The sequence below is a fragment of the Petaurus breviceps genome, unplaced genomic scaffold (genome assembly GCF_028583685.1).
Source record: "Petaurus breviceps papuanus isolate PSGF00001 unplaced genomic scaffold, PetGlider_PUasm1.0 138, whole genome shotgun sequence".
NCBI classification, from domain to species: domain Eukaryota; kingdom Metazoa; phylum Chordata; class Mammalia; order Diprotodontia; family Petauridae; genus Petaurus; species Petaurus breviceps.
This window is the reverse complement of record NW_027185694.1, coordinates 9,988,502-10,009,910: the sequence shown is the minus strand read 5'-3', so window position 1 is coordinate 10,009,910 and position 21,409 is coordinate 9,988,502. Positions and strand designations below refer to the sequence as shown.

The 21,409-nt window shown below is 34.3% G+C and overlaps 1 protein-coding gene across 3 annotated transcripts in view; it reads left to right on the top strand.

Moving 5' to 3' along the window:
• VPS13A (vacuolar protein sorting 13 homolog A) overlaps positions 1-21,409 on the top strand; it is a 308,176-nt gene that overhangs the window by 165,877 nt on the left and 120,890 nt on the right. For all 3 annotated transcript variants that reach the window (XM_069105632.1, XM_069105621.1, XM_069105624.1), the window contains 7 exons: positions 1,906-1,998; positions 3,110-3,466; positions 4,826-4,927; positions 9,755-9,913; positions 10,379-10,634; positions 17,088-17,248; positions 18,731-18,834. In XM_069105632.1, coding sequence (XP_068961733.1) covers positions 1,906-1,998; positions 3,110-3,466; positions 4,826-4,927; positions 9,755-9,913; positions 10,379-10,634; positions 17,088-17,248; positions 18,731-18,834 — 1,232 coding nt within the window. The remainder of the gene's footprint in view (positions 1-1,905; positions 1,999-3,109; positions 3,467-4,825; positions 4,928-9,754; positions 9,914-10,378; positions 10,635-17,087; positions 17,249-18,730; positions 18,835-21,409) is intronic.

The following is a 21,409-nucleotide window of genomic DNA, read 5'->3' as shown; positions in this document are numbered from 1 at the left end:
TCAGGCTGTTGACTCACCTTTCTTGATTTTCTTGAATCATTCTCCCTTCTCTTCCCAATTTTTCCTCTTGATTTTCAAAAATCTGTCTTGAGCTGCTCTATGGCTTGTAATCAGTTCATATTTTTCTTGGAGGCTTTTGATGCAGGAGTTCTGACTTCATTGTCTTCCTCCCTTTCCATGCTTTGATCCTTTTTTGTCCCCAAAAAAGGTATCTATGGTAGGATTGCATTTCCTTTCCTTGCTCATGTTTTCAGTCATCTTTGAACTCTTTGCCATGGTAGAACTATGTTTCCAGAATGGAGAGAGCTTTTCCCAAATTGCTGGGGTTTTTTTTAGCTGCCAAATTTATTAGGTGGGCACCCTTTTCTGCAGACCCCACAATGTTTGGCACGTGGCCACACACCCCAGGACCTCCACCCAAGACTGCAAATCAGATCTAAGCAGGTGAAAGCAAGAGTGATTACCCTCTGCATGGTCACTTGGTCCCCCTACAGTCTGTAGGCCAGGACCTCTTGGGTGGCACAGCTGCTGGCGTCCTCTGCTTCTCACCCCAGGTGCCAGACCACGCTCTTCTGTCCACCCCTGTTCTAACCGAGTTCCCCACTGACCTTTTACTTTGGTGTTTGTGGGTTGAGAAGTTTGGAAACCGCTACAGCTGCTGGTGCTTCACTCTCCTGAAGTCTGCTCTGGCTGCTGCTATTTTGGTTCTCCCTTCTCTAAGATGTTCAATTCATCTAGTTTTCTTTTTTTTTAAATTAATTAAAAGTAGTTTTGATGATTGCTTCCTTTCAATATAACTTAAAAGTCTGGTTGTGTTATTACTTATCTTTTTTTTGTTTGTTTATTTATTACTGTTTTTCCCATTAGGTTCTTTGACATTTTAGAACTTTTGTTGCTTCTAATGAAATTAAAATTTTTTTGTTCTTGTTCTTTAAAGGATCCCCTTAGTTTTAAAAATGGTATTTAATTAAAATTTTGTGTTTATTTAGATAGTTACCATTTTGTTATATTGATGTCATGTAACTATGAGCAATTTTACTGAAACTAATTTTCTCAGTCTTATTGCTGATCTCTGTAGTTTTATTGGCATCTAGGTGGAACAGTGGATAGAGTGACAAACCTGGAGTCAAGAAGGCCTGAGCTCAAAGTTGAACTGAGTCATATAGTACCTGTGTGATTATTCGGGCAAGTCACTTAGCCCTGTTGGATTCATTTTCTTCATCTGTGAAATGACCTGAAGAAGGAAATGACAAAAACCCTCTAGTATCTGTGTTAAGAAAATCCCAAATGGTGTCACGAAAAGTTCGACACAGCTGAACAAAAACAAAAGTTTTATTAGTTAATCATTAGCAAACAGGGGCAATTTTATCTCTTTTTTTTGCCAGTGTTTATACCTTAAATTATTTCTAGAACTATGTCAAGTAACAGAGAGGAAAGCCTGGGGAAGTCTTTGCTTTTCAATTGGGAAAGTTTCTAATTTTTCACTATTTCAAATGATATTAACTTTTTGTTAGAGTTTTCATCATAAGTTCTAGGCTTATACATTGTAGAGTTTTTTGTTTTTTTGTTTTTCATCTAAATGAAGGTTGTAAAGCCTTTGTCAAAGGTTTTTTCTGTGCCTGTTGATTGGGTAGTTTGAGGTTTTTCACTCAGTTTAAGAACTTATTAAACATAATATTTGCAAGACACAGTGTGACAATTCATAGGGATACCCAGGGGAAAAATGATAATGATTATAGTGAAAAGAACAGACTTCTAGAGTTAGAGGACCTTCATTAAAATTTTTCCTCTTTTGGATGCAGTTTTAAATTATTATTAAATGAATTTTGGTTTATTAAACCTTATTAAACTATCTTATTCAAAGGATATTAAGGGTTTTCCTGTCGGATAATCTTTTTCTCTCAGGTTTTGCAGCCATGTGACCTGTTTTATCAAAGTGTCCAGTCGGGTACAGATCCACAGATGGTTGACATATCAGTAAAAGCCCTGACACTCAAGGTTGGTTAAAATATTGTTCAAAGATTTGATTTTAGTATTTTTTTTTAAAGCAGAGCCTTGGGGCGGCCAGGTGGCACAGTAAGTAAGAGCGCCAGCCCCAGCATCGAGAGACCCGAGATTGGTTCTGGCCTTAGATACTTGGCACCCAGACAAAATAACTGGCCGTGTTACCTTGAGCAAGTTACTTAACCCCAGTTGCTTAAAAAAAAAAAGCAGAGCCTTAACCTATATGCTGTTCTTTTTTATCAAATAAGTATTTAAATGTTGAAAAAATGCACACCTACATTTTGTTTTATGTACATTTTGTTTTATGTATTCATTTTCTAATTTAGTGTTTTCTTTTACTTTATCCTCTCAACTGAATTTTGTGAAACATTGTAAAGGAAATGGTAACTGTCTTTCATTGTCAGAAACTTTGGGCTTCTTTTTTCCTCTTAATTCATGCATTTAGTAAAAAAGAATATTCATTATGTGTGCCTTCTGTTCATAAGGCATCAGATTTAGTATGATGGAAGGAGATTTGGGGAAGAGGAAGGCACATTTTTCTGCACTCTCAGTAAGATATAACACTAATGCTTTTTTTTATTTTTTCTATTTTTTGCTTTTTGGAGGGGCAGTTGGGGTTAAGTGCCTTGCCCAAGGTCACACAGCTAGTTTTTGTGTTAAGTGTCTGAGGCTGGATTTGAACTCAGGTCCTCCTGACTCCAGGGCCAGTGTTCTATTCACTGCACCACCTAACTTCCCCAAAACTAATATTTTTGATAAATAACTAGCTTATCTGAATTATAGTTGATGTTTCTAGAACTGGGAAATGGCATTGGAATATAGAGTAATAATGAATTACATTTATGTAATACAGTTTATAAAATGATTTATATATGCATCATTTGATTTTAGTTTGCTATACTGTAATTCTAGTACTTTTCAGCCAATTACTTTATAATAAAGTTGGGTAACAGTATTATTAAAGGTAAAAATGGTATATTCTCTCCCTCCCCCATTGATTCATATTATTTATAACTTGTATTTTGGATATGCATTCAGTACTTTTCATAATGCAAATATTGTCTGTAGAAGTACCTTTTTCATGGTTAATTATTTTTCCCCCTAGATTTCACCTATTATTATAAATACCATTATCACTATAATGGCATCGTTTTATAAAACTGTAGAAGTTAAGCATCAAGAATCATTTCCCTCTCAGCCAGATTTATGGGACAAAATGGATACAAAGAAGCTGAAAATGTGGTTTCTTGAAGAATCCAGTGATAATGAAAATGTCGCTACTGTGACAGAGTTGGTTCCCAATGGAGAGATGATAAAAATGACTATTGACTCAATTTTTGTAGTTCTTGAAGCCGGGGTTGGTCACAGAACAGTACCTATGCTCTTGGCTAAGTCATATTTTTCAGGGGAAGGCAAAAACTGGAGTACTTTGATAAATCTTCACTGTCAACTTGAGTTAGAAGTAAGTATTCAACAATATTATCCCTTTTACTAATATTTACCATAAAGAATAGTATCTTAGTTTTATGTTTATTTTTGCCAGTTCATTTCATGCTTATAGTTACAAGTAGCCTTTTCAAATTTCTTATAAATGGAACTAATTTTTATAGTGTGTAGGACATCTTGTTTTAACTTTTTGAAAAAACATGTTACAAATGATTTTGACTTAAAACCTTAAACCTCATATATTTGAATATTTGAAACATCGAACCTTAGACCAAATTAATGTGTGACTTTAAAATTAGTCAAAGATTCATCTGATATGATTTCCGCAGTCAATATTTAATCATTCCTTATATGTTCTCTAAGTTGTAATTATTTGGGAGTTGATTCTATTAAGAGGTTATTCTTTAGTCTGTTAAAGCTTATAGTCTTTACTGGACTTTACCCTATTTTAAAGCTGATTTGTAATGGAATAATATTGACATTTTCCTCCCTTAAACATGGTGGAGTAGATGTTAGAGTATTGCTCTCTTTCTAATGAAGTAGTGATAAATAGAGGTAGGTTTAAAACAGGATATTTTTGTGATAATAGATATGACTTGTTAGTCTCTAGGGCAGAAAGTCTTAATGTTGCAGTTAGTGAAGACCTTTAGCAGTAACTTTTTAACTAAATTAAGACTTTTATTTGTGGAAACAGTTTTGTATGTTTAATTGAATTAATATAACATTAATTTTTACTTAAAATTTAAGAAATTCAAATTTCTGCTTAAGTACACTGATGGAATCAGAGAATTAGAAGGGGATCTCAGAGGTTAACACTGGAGTGACAGGAGTAGGCTACCTTCCAACACACCTGATTATAGTTTTTTTTAACTCCAATGATAGGAAGTTCTTATGTATATTGACCTAAAATATGCCTCATAACTTTTACATATTGTTTTCCTTTCTGAGGTTAAACAATAAGTACACTACTTATTCTGTGTGATATTTGTATTTTAAAATATTTCAATATAATTCTTAGGTTTACTCTAAATTTTTTTTACATTTCTCAATTGTAATTTGGTTCGATTTATTAATCTAGCGGGCTTAGTTTCTTTATATATTTATATGTTTTCATTTAATATTTCTATGTTAAAATTTTCCATTTTATTTGGCTATCAAAAAAGGTCCTTTTTGAAGCTTTTCCTAATATAAAATCTTTTCCAGATAACTAAAACCAGATTTCAAATTTTTAAACTTGTTTGAAGCATATACTTAATAACTTTGCACTGAGTTTATTCTGGGGTATTCAGGAAATTCAGAGCATCATATAAAGAAATCTGGAGTTATGCAGTATTAGAATATGAATGCCTGACTTCTTCCCCAAATATCTCTTTAGGTACATTACTACAATGAAGTGTTTGGTGTATGGGAACCTTTACTTGAACCTTTAGAAATTGATCAAACTGAAGATTTTAGACCATGGAATCTTGGAGTAAAAGTATGTATGATTTCAGATGACATTAACATATTTTACTGGAAAAATTAATAATTTGAGTAGATGTCATCTATATAGAACAGGGATTATGTGACTCTGAGGGCAACACTGAAAGATTAATATTCTGGGCCTAGCAAAGCATGCATCTTTTTGTAACTACTGAATAAATGAACTTTTTAAAAATGGGAGACCATGTTTTTATACTTGGTACAACTTATAAAATGTTGCTTATCTCTGACATTTTTCAACTTCTTTGTGGTATATAATTCTTGGAGATTAAAGAATTTTTAAAGTATAAAGGAACTTTAGGGATCTATGCCTAATTGTTTTATGTATAAGGAACCTCAGGCCGAGAGAAGTTAAATATTTTGTTCAGGGTTGGGGCTGGGACTTTATGTAATTTTTTAGTCCGTTGTGGTTATTCCTTATGCAGCAATTTAATCTACGGAATGCATTTTGTATGTTTATTGTTAGTCGTAAGATTGGGGTGTATGGGTGTTCAAGGCGGACTAGCGCCTCTGGTATGAGGACTTCCTGAGCCCTTTTCAGGGCTGCTTTTCCACTTTTGGTGTCTGCCTGGCACCGAACTCTCACCTGAGGCTCCCAGAATCGGTAGCATGGGAAATGGGAAAGCAGTATCGTGTGCCAGGTGGGCAAGATGAAATTACCAAAACTATAAAGGAATATGTCGAAGCAGGAGTGTTAGTCCCTACAACCACATGATGAAATAATCCTCTCTGGTCAGTACAAAAGTCAGAGGGGACATAGAGAGAATGCTAGTGGATTACAGGCAATTGAATAAGGTGATTTCCTCCCTTGTATGCTGCTTTCCCAGATATTGTTACATTAATAGAAAGGATCCAGAAATATGATGGGACTTGGTAAGCACTTATTGATTTAGCCAATGCTTTCTTTATTATCCCAATAGAGTCTAAACAATGGGGCTAATTTGCTTTCACTTGGCAGGGCAGACAATATACTTTTACCCGCTTGCCACAAGGATATCTGCATAGCCCTCCTATTTGTTATAGAATTATGGCTGAATGTTTGGATGAATTAGAGCTACCTGGTATACAACTTACTAGCCATATAGATGGTAATATACTACAGGGAAAATTGTAAAAGAAGTGAAGAGGTTGACACTTCTAATTGAGCATATGAAAAACAAAGGGGGGGAGGAACTAACCCTGCAGAGATTCAAGGGCCAGTTCAAACCATAAAATTTTGGGGTATACAATGAAATAAGGAACTGTGAGAGATTCTCCCACAAGCCCAACAAAAGATTCAGGATTTTCCTATCCCTCCCAATAAGAAAGAGGTCTAAAATGTATAGGACTCTTTGAATATTGAAGGTACCACATTCTACTTCTGGGACAGATTTTGAAACCCTTATGTAAAGTTACTTGGAAAAAACATGAGTTTGACGGGGACTTGAGCAGAGTAAAGCTTTTGAAGAAGCGAAGGCTGCTGTACAATTGGCCTAGATTTATGGCCTATGCAAAATGACCTGTTGGAATTAAAAGTGTTCAGTATGAGTATGCCAACTGGAATATATGGCAAAAACAACAAGGGCAAAATGTACCCTTAGCAGTTTGGTCTAGGAAACTTCCTTCATCTGGAGTTCCATATACCCCTTCTGGAAAGCAGTTGTTAGTTGCAAATTCGACTTTGGTAGAATCCAAACAACTGACTCTGGACCATGAAATAATATTAAGTTCAGAATCCTGATTATGACATGGAATTGAACATGCACAAGAGGCTTGCTTAATTACATGGAAATGGTATATTCAAAATGGATCTAAAACAGTCAAAAGTGGAGTTTCTACTCTACATGAATCTATAGCAACATAGACTCCCTGAAGCAAAGCAACAGATGGTATAACCTTTGGTAAAATGGAATGAGGGATATGATAGATTAACTGAAAAAAAAAAAGAAACAGGTGATATTCACAGCACTGATGGTGACCATCAATTTGTTGGTGTAGTTCTGAATCACAAAATGTAACAGACTCTCCATATAGAAGACAGAAGCAAAACATTCGTTCAGACACCAGAAAGCCAAATCCCAACACTAGAAAACCGAATTCTTCATAGCAACAAAGAAAGTTATACACAGTAATACTGCAGAGAACAACACCATTCTAAAACCATCCCACAAACACTCACAAGCCTAGTTGTCTCCTTGCCTGCATCCTATCTCCTCCTGTTCTAATTGCTCTGACTCCCAGCTTCTTCTCAGCTCCCTTCCTGCTCCCCCTGTTCAGCATACTCCTCCCATCACAAGCTCCATGTGATTACATTAGACCCATTTAGGGGCAGGGAAGATCTTCAGATTGCCATTACAAACATATACCAAGAATAAGGCAAAATGGGTACATGATTTAGATGAAAAGGGTGATACTGTAAGCAAATCAGAAGATCGAGGAATACTTTGCTTGTCAGATCTATATAGAAGGAGATAATTTATGACCAAACAAGAAATAGAGAACATTAAGAAAGGCAAAATGGCTGATTTTGATTACATTAAATTGAAAAGGTTTTGTTCAAACAAAGACAGTGCAACTGAGATCAGAAGGGAAGCAGAAAATTGGGAATCAGTTTTTAAAGCCAGTGTCTCTGATAAAGGCCTCATTTCTAAAATATATAGGGAACTGCATCAAATTTATAAGAATACAAGTCATTCCCCAATTGATGAAAGTCCAGAGGGTATGAACAGTCAGTTTCCCAAGGAGGAAATTAAAGCTATCTGTAGTTATGTGAAAAAAATGCTATAAATCCCTATTGATTAGAGAAATGCAAATCAAAACAACTCTGAGGTACTACATCATACATATCAGATTGACAAACATGACAAAACAGGAAAATGTTAAATGTTGGACAAGATGTGGGAAAATTGGAACACTATACATTGCTGGTGGAGTTTGAACTGGTCAAACCATTCTGAAGAGCAATTTGGAACTATGGCCAAAGTGATATCAAATTGTGCAGACCCTTTGAACTAGCAATACCACTACTAGTCTATATCCCAAAGAAATCATTAAAGAGGGGAAAGGACCTTATGTACAAAAATATTTATGGCAGCTCTTATTGTTGTGGCCACGAATTGGAAATTGAGGGGATCCCCATCAAGTGGGAGATGGCTGAACAAGTTGTGTTATATGAGTGTAATGGAATACTATTGTTCCATAAGAAGAAAACGAGCAGACAGATTTTAGAAAAACCTGGAAAAACTTACACAAACTGATGCTGTGTGAAGTGAGCATAACCAGGAGAACATTGTACACAGTAACAGCCACGTTGTGTGATGACTGACTTTGATAGACATAGATAGCTCTTCTCAGCAATTCAGGGATCTAAGACAATTCAAAAAGACTTGTCATGAAAAATACTATCCACATCCAGAGAAAGAACTATGTAATCCAAATACAGATAGGATCCTGTTATTTTCTTTTTTGTTTATGTGTTTTTCCTTTATCATGTCTTTTTTTTCCTTTTGTTCTGATTTTTCTTTCATTTCATGACTAATATGGAAATAGTTAATTTAACATAATTATACATGTATAGCCTGTATCATATTGCATGTGGTTCTTGAGGAGGGGCTAGAGGAGGGAGAAGTAAAATTTAGAACTCACAATCCTATAAAAGTGAATGTTGAAAACAGAAAATAAATTTAATTTTTAAAAAAGCAGTAAGTGCTTGGGTTAGGAGTTGATCTCAGATTTTTTTACCTTCTAGTCCAGTGCTCTGCCAACTCATGGTTCTTGGGCAGGAATTCCTGCCCTTAAGGTGCTTCACAGTCCTATATTACGTTATAAAGTTTGATCACCTGTGCTCAAATAGACTATATATTATATATATGTAGACTTCTATAAAATGATAGCAAATATTACATTGTGAGTCAGCCTTTAATAGTCCAAGATTTTCCCTCTCTTTTTTAGGCATCTATGATTTCTCTACTAATTTCTGTTCAGATGATCACATTAGCTCCTCATATGTGAGTTTTGTAAACTGCAGGTGTCTTTTCATTGGTGAGAAGTGTTGGGGAGGTGTTCCTTTTCTTTTTCTTCTTAGCTCGGACAGCTATCATAGGTTTTTAGAGGAGGAGCGAGTTTATCCTCCATTTGCCCTGTCAGAATATGTTATTGCAACTAAAGAGGATTCATGGAAGAATTAGAAGAAATATTCAGGGCTAAAAACAACAGACCCTCTCATTTGTCACATTTAAGGGAAGACTATGTAAACTGGAGATACCTAGGAGAGCAATGAGGGGGAAGGGAAGGGGCAACAGTGGAAGGGTATCAGGTATTCATCTGCCCCTAAAGCAGCTACTAAGACCAGCAAAAGTAAGTCAGCCTGCTGGTTCCATCTGAAATGGGGTATTGGGTTGAGGCTTTTTTAAAACTAGAGGGAGTTTGCACTAAACTTCCCCTTACCTCTCACTTCTAGAGTAGATTGGTATTTTAAAAATGGACTTGAGAAAGGCAGGGAAGGTGTTTAAATTAAGATGTTTTTAGGCAGTGGCAGGAGGACAGTCTTGATCGTCTTTTTACAAGCTGATTTTAGAACTTCGCATGTTTTTTATACCAACTTCTTTCTGGGACTATTGGATCCGTTTTCACTTAATGCTTATGGGTGGCTAGGTTTTTGCTTTTGTATTTTTCTTTTGTAAGGGTAAGTTCTTATTGGTGTCCCTATTTCCATAATATACAATTGTATAATTAAGATTATAGCTTTTAATTTTAAAAATTAGACATGTGTTTTTAATGGAGTATAATTATTTTGGTTTTTAATTTTATCTATATTTAAAACAGTTTTTTTTTAACATTTTAGATTAAAAAGAAAGCAAGGAAGGCCTTGGTTGAATTGGAGACTGAGGAAGAAAACTACAAAGTGCCAGAGTACAAAACAGTAATCAGCTTCTATTCAAAAGATCAATTGAATATTACATTATCTAAATGTGGCCTTGTAATGTTGAATAATTTAGGAAAGGTAAGAAATTACTTTCAGTTTAAATAACATGGTCCTCCTTTTAATTGACCTATTCCTAATCTTGATTAAAAAGTAGATTATTTGATTTGATAAGATTTTTTTATGGTTATGTATATTCCTGAATGGGGCAGCTAGGTGACAGAGTGGATAGAGTGGCAGACCTGAAGTCAGAAGTTCATCCTCCTGTGTTAAAAATCCATCCTCACACATTTAACTAGCTGTGTGATCCTGGACAAGTCATTTAACGCTGTTTGCCTCAATTTTCTCATCTCTAAAATGAGCTAGAGAAGGAAATGGCAAGCCACTCCAGTGTCTTCGCTAAGAAAACCCCAAATGGCATCACGAAGAATTGAACCTGCTGAAACAACTGAACAATAGCAAGAACAACAAAATTTTCCTTATTGTTTATAGTTTTTCTGTTTTCTGTTCTTATACATTTGATTTAAAATATGTTTTGCTTATTAGGCATTTGCAGAAGCTGCTGTTCAAACTTCAGATGTCTTCACAAAGGATCAAGCACCATTTATGATTTTCAATTCCCTTGGAATTACTATCTCTGTGTCAATGAGTGATTCTTTTCGTGTTCTTAATGTTCCTGAGGCAAAAGCATTTGAATTAAAAAATGAACAGAGTTTAAGTATGGATTATGTCAGAAGTCATGATGGTGATCAGTTTAGTGCAATGACCAGCCTAAGCAGCAAACTTTTTTTCATTCTGCTCAGTAAGTTTCACATTTTAAAAAGTATATTTCTTTAAGGAGATTTACTGTACTGATATGTAACATACATGTTTTAACTTGTACTCAGGTATAACCTACTTAGCATTAATTTATTCCAGGAACATATCTTGTTGAGCAGTTAGTTTTATAAGAACAGTTTTGTAAATGAGAACTCAGTCACATTCCATAAGGGTTTTATGACTACAGTAGAGTTTGACTATAGGATTAACTCTGTTATTTCAAGATGATATTTGCAGAATTTCACAGTTGGAAAGAGTGGCATAAACCATGGAATCTAAACAGTACCTTAATGGAAATCCCATCTGTCAAACCCATAAAAAGTTGCCATCCATTTTTTTTTTTATGATCACTAGGTAGACAGTATAATGTTGGAATACTACTGTGGTATAGAAACAATGAGTTGGTGGACTTAGAAAAATATGGAAAGACTTGGGCTATGAAGGAAGATGTTATTCTCCCCTCAGAAACACAGAGGACAAAAAAGTATAGTACAGTCTTATGTAGATGTATATGATTGTATATGTCTATATATGGACGATTATAGATATCTAAATATTTGTATGTGTATACAAGTGTCTTTGAATATATGTTTTTGAGTAAATGTATATGTATGTGTGTATGGGTATGTCTATATCTCCATGCTTAATTGTAGCCTTGGGGTAGGAGAGGAAGGGGAAGAACAGGAAAAAAGTAAAAAGTGCACAGCAGAGAACAAAAGAAAACACAAGGAAGAAAAGAAAAGATGGACAGCTTGAAATACAATGTGTAGTATTTATTAAATAGGCTTTCTTGAAATGGAAATTTATTGCCATATATTTTGAATCCCCTCTTCTGCTGTGCCCATAGCAGTGTGTTTTTTTCTTTTTTTTAATGCTTTAGTCTTGCATTTTTATTGTACTTGACTTTTTATCTTTTAATGTTTATTTTGCAATTTTTTATGGTAATCAAACTTTTTTTATTTTAGTTTTCAATATTCTTGTCCACAAGATTTTGAGTTACAAATTTTTCTCCTTAACTTTCCCCTACCTCCCACCCCAAGATACCGAGCCTATGCATCCTTCCCCTAATCTGTTCTCTCTTATATCCTCCCCCATTTCACCCTAACTTTCTAGTAAAGCAAGATAGATTTCTCTACCCCAATGCCTGTATATCTTATTTCCCAGTTTTATGTGGAAAAAAACCCCAATTATTTTTAAACATTGGTTTTTAAAACTTTGAGTTCCAGATTTTTTTACCCCTTTCTTCCCTCCTCACCTACCCCCACTAGGAAGATAAGCAATTAGGTACGCAAAACATTTCCATAGTAGTTATATTGTGAAAGACACATATATATTCCCTTCAACTGTCCTCATACTGAATCCTATTTCATTGAATGACCATATTTTCCCCTGAAGCATTATACTCAGTTTTGCTGGGTAGGTGATTCGTGATTTTAATCCTAGCTCCTTTGACCTCAGGAATATCATATTCCAAGCCCTTCTATCCCTTAATATAGAAGCTGCTAGGTCTTGTGTTATTCCCTACATCCTATCTCGCCCCCTACTTATTCTATTTTCTCCTTTGACCCTATCCCTTTTCAAAAGTGTTTACTTCAAAGTACCCTCTCCCCCAAGCTGCCCTCCCTTCTTTTATCCCCCTTCTAATCCCCTTCCCCCCTATTTTCCTGTAGGGTAGGGTACCCAATTGAGTATATGTTATTCCTTCCTTAAGCCTAATTCAATGGGAGTAAGGTTGACCCCCTTCCCTTTCACCTTCCTGCTCTTCCCCTCCATTGTAATAGTTTTATCTTGTCTCTTTTATATGAGATAATTTACCATAATCAATCTCTCCCTTTCTCCTTCTCCCAATGAATTCCTCTCTCACCTCTTAATTTTATTTTTTAGATATCATCCCTTCATATTCAACTCATCCTATCCCCTCTGTCTATGTATACATGTACATACATATGCACACACTCACACATATACTTACACAAACATACCCCCTCCTATACATACATAGATGTATGTGTGTGTATATATATATTATTTTGCAATTTTTATAGTACTCAAAAATATTTTTTTAGTTTTAGTTTTCAACATTCATTTCCACAAGATTTTGAGTTACAAAATTTTGTGTTTTTATATCTATCTGTCTCTCTATCTACATACACACACACACACACAAAGATATATACCCTTCAACTGTCCTCATACTGAGAAAAGTCTTATGAGTCACAATTATTGTTTTTCCACATAGGAATATAAATAGTTCTACTTTAATAAGTTCCTTGTGATTTCTTTTCCCTGTTTACCATCTCATGCTTCTCTTGCTTCTTGTATTTGAAAGTCAAATTTTCTGTTGAGCCCTGCTTTTTCATCAAGAATGCTTGAAAATCCTGTATTTCATTGAATGACCATATTTTCCCCTGAAGCATTATACTCAGTTTTGCTGGGTAGGTGATTCTTGGTTTTAATCCTAGCTCCTTTGACCTCTGGAATATCATATTCCAAGCCCTTCCATTGTGCTTCCACACTACTCAAATAGTTTCTTCCTGATCACTTGTAGTATTTTCTCCTTGACCTAGGAACTCTGGAATTTGGCTATGATATTCCTAGGAGTTTTCTTTTTGGGATATTTTTCAAGAGGCTATCAGTGAATTCTTACCATTTCTATTTTGTTCTCTGGTTCCAAAATATCAGGGCAGTTTTCCTTGAGAATTTCTTGAAGGATAATTTCTAGGCTCTTTTTTTGATCTTGGCTTTCAGGTAGTCCAGTAATTTTAAAATGATCTTTCCTGGATCTATTTTCCATGTCAGTGGTTCTTCCAATGAGATATTTCACATTGCCTTCTATTTTTTCATTTGTTTGGATCTGTTTTATAGTATCTTGATTCCTCATGAAGTCATTAGCTTCCATTTACTCCAGTTTAATTTTGAAGGAATTATTCTCTTCAGTGAGTTTTTGAAATTCCTTTTCCCTCTAGGCATCAGGCTTTTTAAGGCATTCTTCTCCTCATTGGTTTTTTGGGCCTCTTTTGCCATTTGAGTTTACTCTATTTTTTAAGGTGTTATTTAGTCTATTTTTTAAGTGTTGTTTTCTTCAGTCTGGTTGTTGACTCTCTTTTCATGATTTTCTTTCATCGTTCTCCTTTCTCTTCCCAGTTTGTCCTCCACTTCTCTTACTTGATTTTCCAAATCCTACTTGAGCTGCTCCATGGCTTGTATCAGTTCATATTTTTATTGGCAGATTTTGATGCAGGAGTTCTGACTTCATTGTCTTCCTCCCATTCCATGCTTGGATCCTTTTTGTTCCCAGTAAAGGAATCTATGGCAGGATTGCATTTCCTCTGCTTCCTCATGTTGCTAGTCATCTTTTGAGTTCTTTGCCATGGTAAAACTCTGCTTCCAGAATGGAGAGAGTTTGTTCCAAATTGCTGGGGTTTTTGCAGTTGCAGGATCTATTAGGTGGGTGCCTTTTGCTGCTGACCCCACAAGATCTGTCACGTGGCCACACACCCCAGGACCTCCACCCAAGACTGCAGACTAGATCCAAGCAGGTGAAAGCAAGAGCAATTACCCTCTGAGTGGTCACTTGGTCCCCCTACAATCTGCAGGCCGGGAGCTCTGGAAGCAGTTAGGTAGCACTTGCAGCAGCCGCCAGTCTCTGCCACTTCTCTCCCCAGGGTCAGGGGCCAGAATTCATTCTTCTGACTCCCTCTTCCAACAGAGTTCCCCACTGACCACTGACCTTTTACTTTGGCATTTATGGGTTGAGAAATCTGGAAACCACCACAGTTGCTGGTGCATCACTCTCTTGAAGTCTGCTCTGGCTGCTGCTGGTTGGCTCTGCCCTGGGGCCAGAACCATTTGGTTCCATGGGACTGTGCTAGGTTCCCAGCATGCTGTGATGGACCCTTCCTGCCAGTCTGCCGGGCTGCCTTCAGCAGGAGATTTGCTTCTCTTTGTCATTTTATGGGTTCTGTAGCTCTAAAATTTATTTAGAGTCATTTTTTTACATGTATTGGAGGTGGTGTGAGCCAGAGGTGCATGGAAGTCCTGTTTCTACTCCACCATTTTGGCTCTACCCCCTGTACTTCAACGTCTTTTTTTCTTTTCTCATTTTGTATTTAACTTTTAGTATTTTAGTTTATAATATGCCTCTTTTTCTTTTTTGTTGTTGTTTTTTTTAAGTTTTAGTATTTAAGTTTAAAATAAATTGATAATTTTTAAAAGCTCACTAGGGAGAATACTCATTACATACTGAGTAATGCTATTCCATTTTTCAGTTACTGTAATTTTTAGACAGTTTTCCCTTACATACACATTGCCTTTATATCTATATCCACCTCTTCAACGTCTACCCATTGCTTCTAAGCCTCTTGACATCAAGCATAACATTCTTCTTCTATGTAGCAGATCTCAAAATACCTAAAGGCAAGTATCATATTTTTCTAAGTCTTTTCTTCTCCAGGTTAAAACCCCCAGTTTTATATGGTATTTTCTTGACTCTGTGGACATCCTGGATGTTCTTCTATAATATGGTACTCTTTAGATTCTATAGCAATCCAGATGTGGTCTAGCCGGGACGAGGAATAATCAAAGAAACATATCCCACTCTTAATATAATAGCACATAATAATATTAGCCCTTTTTTTTGTATCTCACAGTTGACCTATATGATTTGCAGTTCACTAAAGTACCCACGCTTTTCACATGAATTTAGAGATTGTACCTTCCTCATCTTTGACTTATAAAGTTTATTTTTGAATGTAAATGTAAAGCTTTATATTTTAATTTTTTATTAGGCCATTGATTACATCATTCACTAGTAGCTATTAAACTTTTTGAAGTTAGATTTTTTAAAATGATAAATTGCCTTTTCTGTCTCTCTCCCTCTTCACCACCATCTGCCTGCTCCCCTGCCCCCATACAATTGAGAAAACAAGAAAAACAATTCTTGTTACAAACCTGTATAGTTTACCAAAACAAATTGCCAAATTGCCACAGTAGTAGGGCTTTTAAACTTCATCTTGTTATATCTGACCCAATATTCTCTCATGTTGAGTTTTTTTTTGGGGGGGGGGGGCGGGGAAGATTCTGACTGTCATCAGTTATTTTGTAATGTGAAAACTTTATAAGATTACAATGTATGGCTTTATCAGTTTTGTCAATTGGGCTAGGAACTAGAATAGGGAAATCTTGAAGAGGAAACTCTCTTCATCAATTCAGATAGATACCTTCTCCCTGACTTGTATGTTTAAGAGAATTAAGAGTTAAGTGACTTGCTAAGGATCACATAGCCAGTATGTTCCAGAGGTAGGATTTGAACCTGTATTCCCCTAATTTTGAGATTCTTTTCCATACATTATGCCAAATTGCCTCTCAACTTAATCTGTCAATAGACAATCATTTAAGAGCTCTCTGTGTACTAAGCATTGTGCTAGGCGTAGGAAACACAAGTTTCATAAATTTAACATTCCATACTTACTAGGAGATAACATTTCAATAGAGGAGACAACAAAGACATAAAATATATGTAGAAAGAGAATAAAGACAAATTCTAATTAGTTAAATACAGAATATTTTGGCAAGAGAAATACTAGTAGCTGAGGAAATCAGAAATTACATGATGATTCTTAGAGTCAATCTTGAAGAAAGAGATTCTGTAAGGCAGAGTTGAGAAAGGAGTACATTCTCTATGCAAAGAACAGCCAATACAAAGTCACTGAGATTGGAGATGGCATATTGTATGTGAGGAACAAAAAGAAGGTCAGTTGATCTGGATTAATGAGTGGAGTAGGGGGGAATAAAAGGGTTTATTGTTTGTTAAGCTTTTTTCATCTGTGATATAGTCAATAGGAGGTCAGGAAGAGTAATATTCCCTTCTAGTTAATTCTCTCACCTTGCCTTACTGCCCTCTGTTATATGCAAAAAGGTATTTGCTTCCTCAAGATGCATCTAAAACTTAACTGCTTTCTATTTGAATAACTTTTCATATACATAGACCAAAGTGTGCAGATATATTTGTTGTGTAGCATCATCTCATTTATCTAATGGCTTGACACACTCTTATTACTTTCAAATTAAGGTCTTGTTCACATCTTCTTTATACTTTTGATTGGTTCTTTATAGTTTATACTTTTGATTGTAGTTAATAAAAAAAGCCATTTTTTATTAACAAGGGTATAGAGCATCTTGTTAATTACATTAATTGGGATTCCAGTGCTCTGGGATACTCCCTACAATATTTATTTATTGAAATATCTGTTCTCAAAGATAATATCGTAATTTTATTTCCAGATTTTAATTGTAATCTATAAATTTCAGTAATAAATATACTTGTATCTTAATTATTGGTATAATAAAAGTTGAGACAAATAATCCCACTAAAATTTGTTAGTGAAACTATTCTCTGGATCTCTCATTTGTGAAATATATTTTTCTTTTGATTTAGCACCTGAAAACCATTCTACTGCTGATAAGATTCCTTTGACAAAAGTTGGTCGACGTCTGTATACTGTTAGACACAGAGAGTCTGGTGTTGAACGATCTATTGTTTGTCAAATTGATACAATTGAAGGAAGTAAGAAGGTTACAGTTCGATCTCCAGTGCAGGTATTTTGTGATTTGACTTTTAGAAAAAAATCATACATATTTATACTCACACATGGATTTTTTGTAAAGTTTTTTCAGAACTGTATTTTATGAGCATAATGTATTCTATCTCCTAGTAATCACTTTTAGGATAAGTTTTTTTTAAAGTCACTTTACTGCTTTTGAAAATTTTCATTCTACTATATGGAACAATTTGTTTCATAAGTTTCTAAGTAATAGTATAATTATAATTTATATTCATGGTAGGATAATTTAGTGCTATCTGTGTCTCTTAGTTGCTTTAAATTTTCCAAGTTAGAATACTTGAATTAGAGTTACAAATAAAGTCTGCTCCCAGTTATTCATATATGTATTATTTTCTTTTTGGCCTATTGAAAGTAGCTTTTTATTCCCAAATTTACATTTTCCACTAAACATGTTGGAGGCTGTCAGTGGTTTGAGCTTTGGGTATAAAATTCAGTTGTTATGGTAGGATGTTTGATGTGTGATTAACAGAGTATTTTACTGACTCAATCATAGAGTACCTTAAGCAAAATAAAAATTATTTTCAAATATCTCATTTTAAATTTTACACGCACCTACCTTTTATTAGCATGTATTTATATTAGGTAATTGAGTTTATATAGCAGGTATGGTTAGTTTCCAAAGCACACTTTTTAAACTAATGTACAACCCAAAGGAGTTGTTTGATATTGTCTCATCTCTCCCTTTTCTGCCTGTTCTCCCCACCTCCGTATTTCCTCCTTGCTTAATTGTTTGTTGATTTCTTGCCAAAATATGTATTGTCCCAAGCAGCCTAGTAAGTTGTGGTTCTGCTGTTTTCTTGGCTTGTACCTCAGCCTCCTAAGAGGCAGTATTTTTTAATTCTCCATAAAACTTGCCAGTCATGATGTCAAGATTAGTCATGTATATCTAACCACAATGAACAAAGTAGCATGTAACATTTGAGGTGGAACAGTGACATCAAATAGAAATAGATCCTTGTGGACTGCATGTTGATTTAGAAAACTACAACTTAACATTATTCCCTATTGTATTTTTCTTCTGTTAAGCATTTTAATTACATTTTAATTTAGTTCAGCCTGCACGGGAGAGTTTTGTAGGGTATAAGCTGGTGGGGTTTGATACCTCTGTGATAGAATATTAGCAGAAAAATATTTTTTTGAAGATTTTACTTGCTTTAAGACCTTCTTAATTTATTAAGATTTATTAGGGGGTCACTAATTTGAAGTCAGGCAATAATTTGGTATATTAATTTTTTGCCTAACTATGGAAGTATTTCCAATATTTTTTACAATTTTGTCAATGCCTATAACTACAACTAGCAAAGGTCCAACCTTCTCCAATAACTTGGAGTGTAACTTTGGAGAAATCAGCTTACTTCTGCTGTTTCTTTCCTTTTCTGTGAAAATAATGTGTTTTTTGTTTATTATCTTCAAAATGACTTATTTGTATTTATTTTTAATTATTTTGATTTTGTAGATGCGAAATCATTTCTTAGTTCCATTGCACATTTATGAAGGTGACACATTGTTGGGAACTGCTTTACCAGAAAATGAGTTCAACGTGCCATTGACATCCTATCGGTGAATAAAATAAATTTGCAACCCTTTTAGCCTTTTAAAGTTCCTTTTAGTATTACTTGTGTATGACCATGAAGAAATTACAAAACTAAAGAGTTGGCCTGTTTCTATCAGTGTATACAAACACACACCCAGACACCCACACATACCCCTATCTCAAGTTAAGCAAAACCCCAAATATAAATATCTAAATTTTTATGTACAGTGATGCAGTATTTCCACTCCTGTAAGGATTTAGGGAAAGATTCTTCAAAAATTCCACTAATGTAACATAGATAATTTTGATATCTAGAAATTTAATTGATAAGCAGTATTTTAGAAATATATTCATTATGTGAAGAGAGATACACACTCAGTGCCACTTAATCCTTAATGTTTAAACTGCTAAGAGTTGTTTAATTGCAGTATATATCAGATTTTAAATTATGGTTATCTTTGACTATTGAATACTTACTGTAATTATCACTAAAGTATATTGGCCATGGAAATTTAAATATTTCCCCAAATAGAACTTAAATTCTACATAAGGGTATAAGTATGCCATAACAAGAAATAATTCTTTTAAGATTTGCATTCCTGAGCATCCTATTTTATGGGAAAGGTATAGATAACCTAACATTTCCCTGAATTACAGGAATTGATACATCTTGTCTTTTGTTTGTGAGCCTTTATAATTTGGAGGATGGTGATGCACTTAAATAGTATTAGGGAAGCCTCATTCAAAATAATTACAAAATTCATAAAATAAATAGGAGTCAGTATTCTAATTCACACACAAGATATGTAAATATAGTCATAAAATGCTAAAGAAGTTAAGAATGACCTCTGACTTCTGGGGCTATTTGTTGTTCATGTTTGGGCTGCTTTAATATAATGAAAATGATTCTACTGCCTAAATAATTGAAAGTTTTACTATGTATCAGTGGAAGTACCAAAGGGACATTTTATAGAATTAAACAAAAAAAACCAACAAATTTAATGCGGTAGAACAGAAAGTCACAAATCTTAAGAGAATTAAAAGAAAAAAAAATAGAAATGAAGGGAGACCTCAAAATATTGTATAAAAAGTATCATATAAAAAGAACTATTAGATACTTGTTTAAAAAAATGAAAAATATGTCATTGGAATACTGACAAGGAAGCATAAAAAAATTAAATAATCCAGCATTTCCTTACTGAAAATACTTGGGAAGGAACTCTGATTTGATGTAAACTGCTAGTAAAATTAGAAACAATTTTGGCAGGAATTAAATTTTGACCAACATCTCACACCATAAGCAACAAAAGTTCAAAATAGATGTGTAGCCTGATATAATATGAAAAGATGCGTATATTATACACACAGATATGTACATATATATGTGTGTGTATGTTACACAATCAGATATGGTTGGGAGAAAATTAAAAAGTAGAATCGATTACAAAAGATAAAATAGATAATTACAGTCACATACAATTAAAAGGCTTCTATATGAATACAATTAATTCTACTGTGATAAGGGCAACTGCTGATTGGAGGAAAAAAGTCTTTATATTAGATATCTTTGATAAGGGTCTGATATCTAAGATACATAAGAAAATTGCACAAAGTTGTGAGACTGGTCATAAGGAACATTTTGTGTACTGCTGCACTTAGTTGATATGTTGATTAGATTTACTGTATTGCTTCCTCCCATACCCCACCCCTTTTTATTCTTTAGTATAAAGAATATCTTTAGGTGAGGAGAGAAGAAATGTTGTAAACATAAGAAATATCCCCCAAAATATATATAATATATTAGCATATATAATACTATAATATATATTACATAATATAATATGTGTTATAATACATAGCTAATATAAGAGAATATAGAATGAAAAGTTCACGACAGACAATTTTTTAGGGGAGATCCACATTAATTTCAACAATCAAATGGAATTATTACAAAATACTCATTCACATTCGTGCATTTACTTTATAGAAATGTTAAGACTCCTTTTGTTAAGTAAGATGCTCTGACCTGATTAAAACCATTAATGATTAGTGAACACATATTTTGCTTTTCCCATCAGGAAGTCACTTTTCCCTCATAACTTTCATGTGCTGATACTTGTACAAAAGATATAAAGTTTTACTTAAAATTCCTTATCCCTCACACTAGAAGTCTCAATTTATTAGTCTGACACTTGTTTTTCCTGATGTTTTGTTTTTTCATTCATTGTTTCCAGTGCTTAAGGACTTGTACTACTGAAAAATTTAGGACTTTTTACATTGAAGTACTTTTTTTTAATGTATTTTTGCCTAGGTAACTTTCTCACACATTCTTTGCTTTTAGTAAGTTTTGTGAGCTAAATACTATGTCTCTACAACTTCAGCTAGTGAATCTTGAAGTTCTTGAGCAGAAACTGTTTTATGACGAAAATTTGGATTACAGCGTGAACTTTACATCTGGGAAAACCACCATTTTGAAATGAAAGTATACCATGTTACAAAAGAGTTGTTTTGCTTTACTTATCCAAACTTTATTAAAACATGTGGTCCTTTATACAAAATTATTATGTTCTCTATATTGTATTTAGGTACTATCTAATTAAG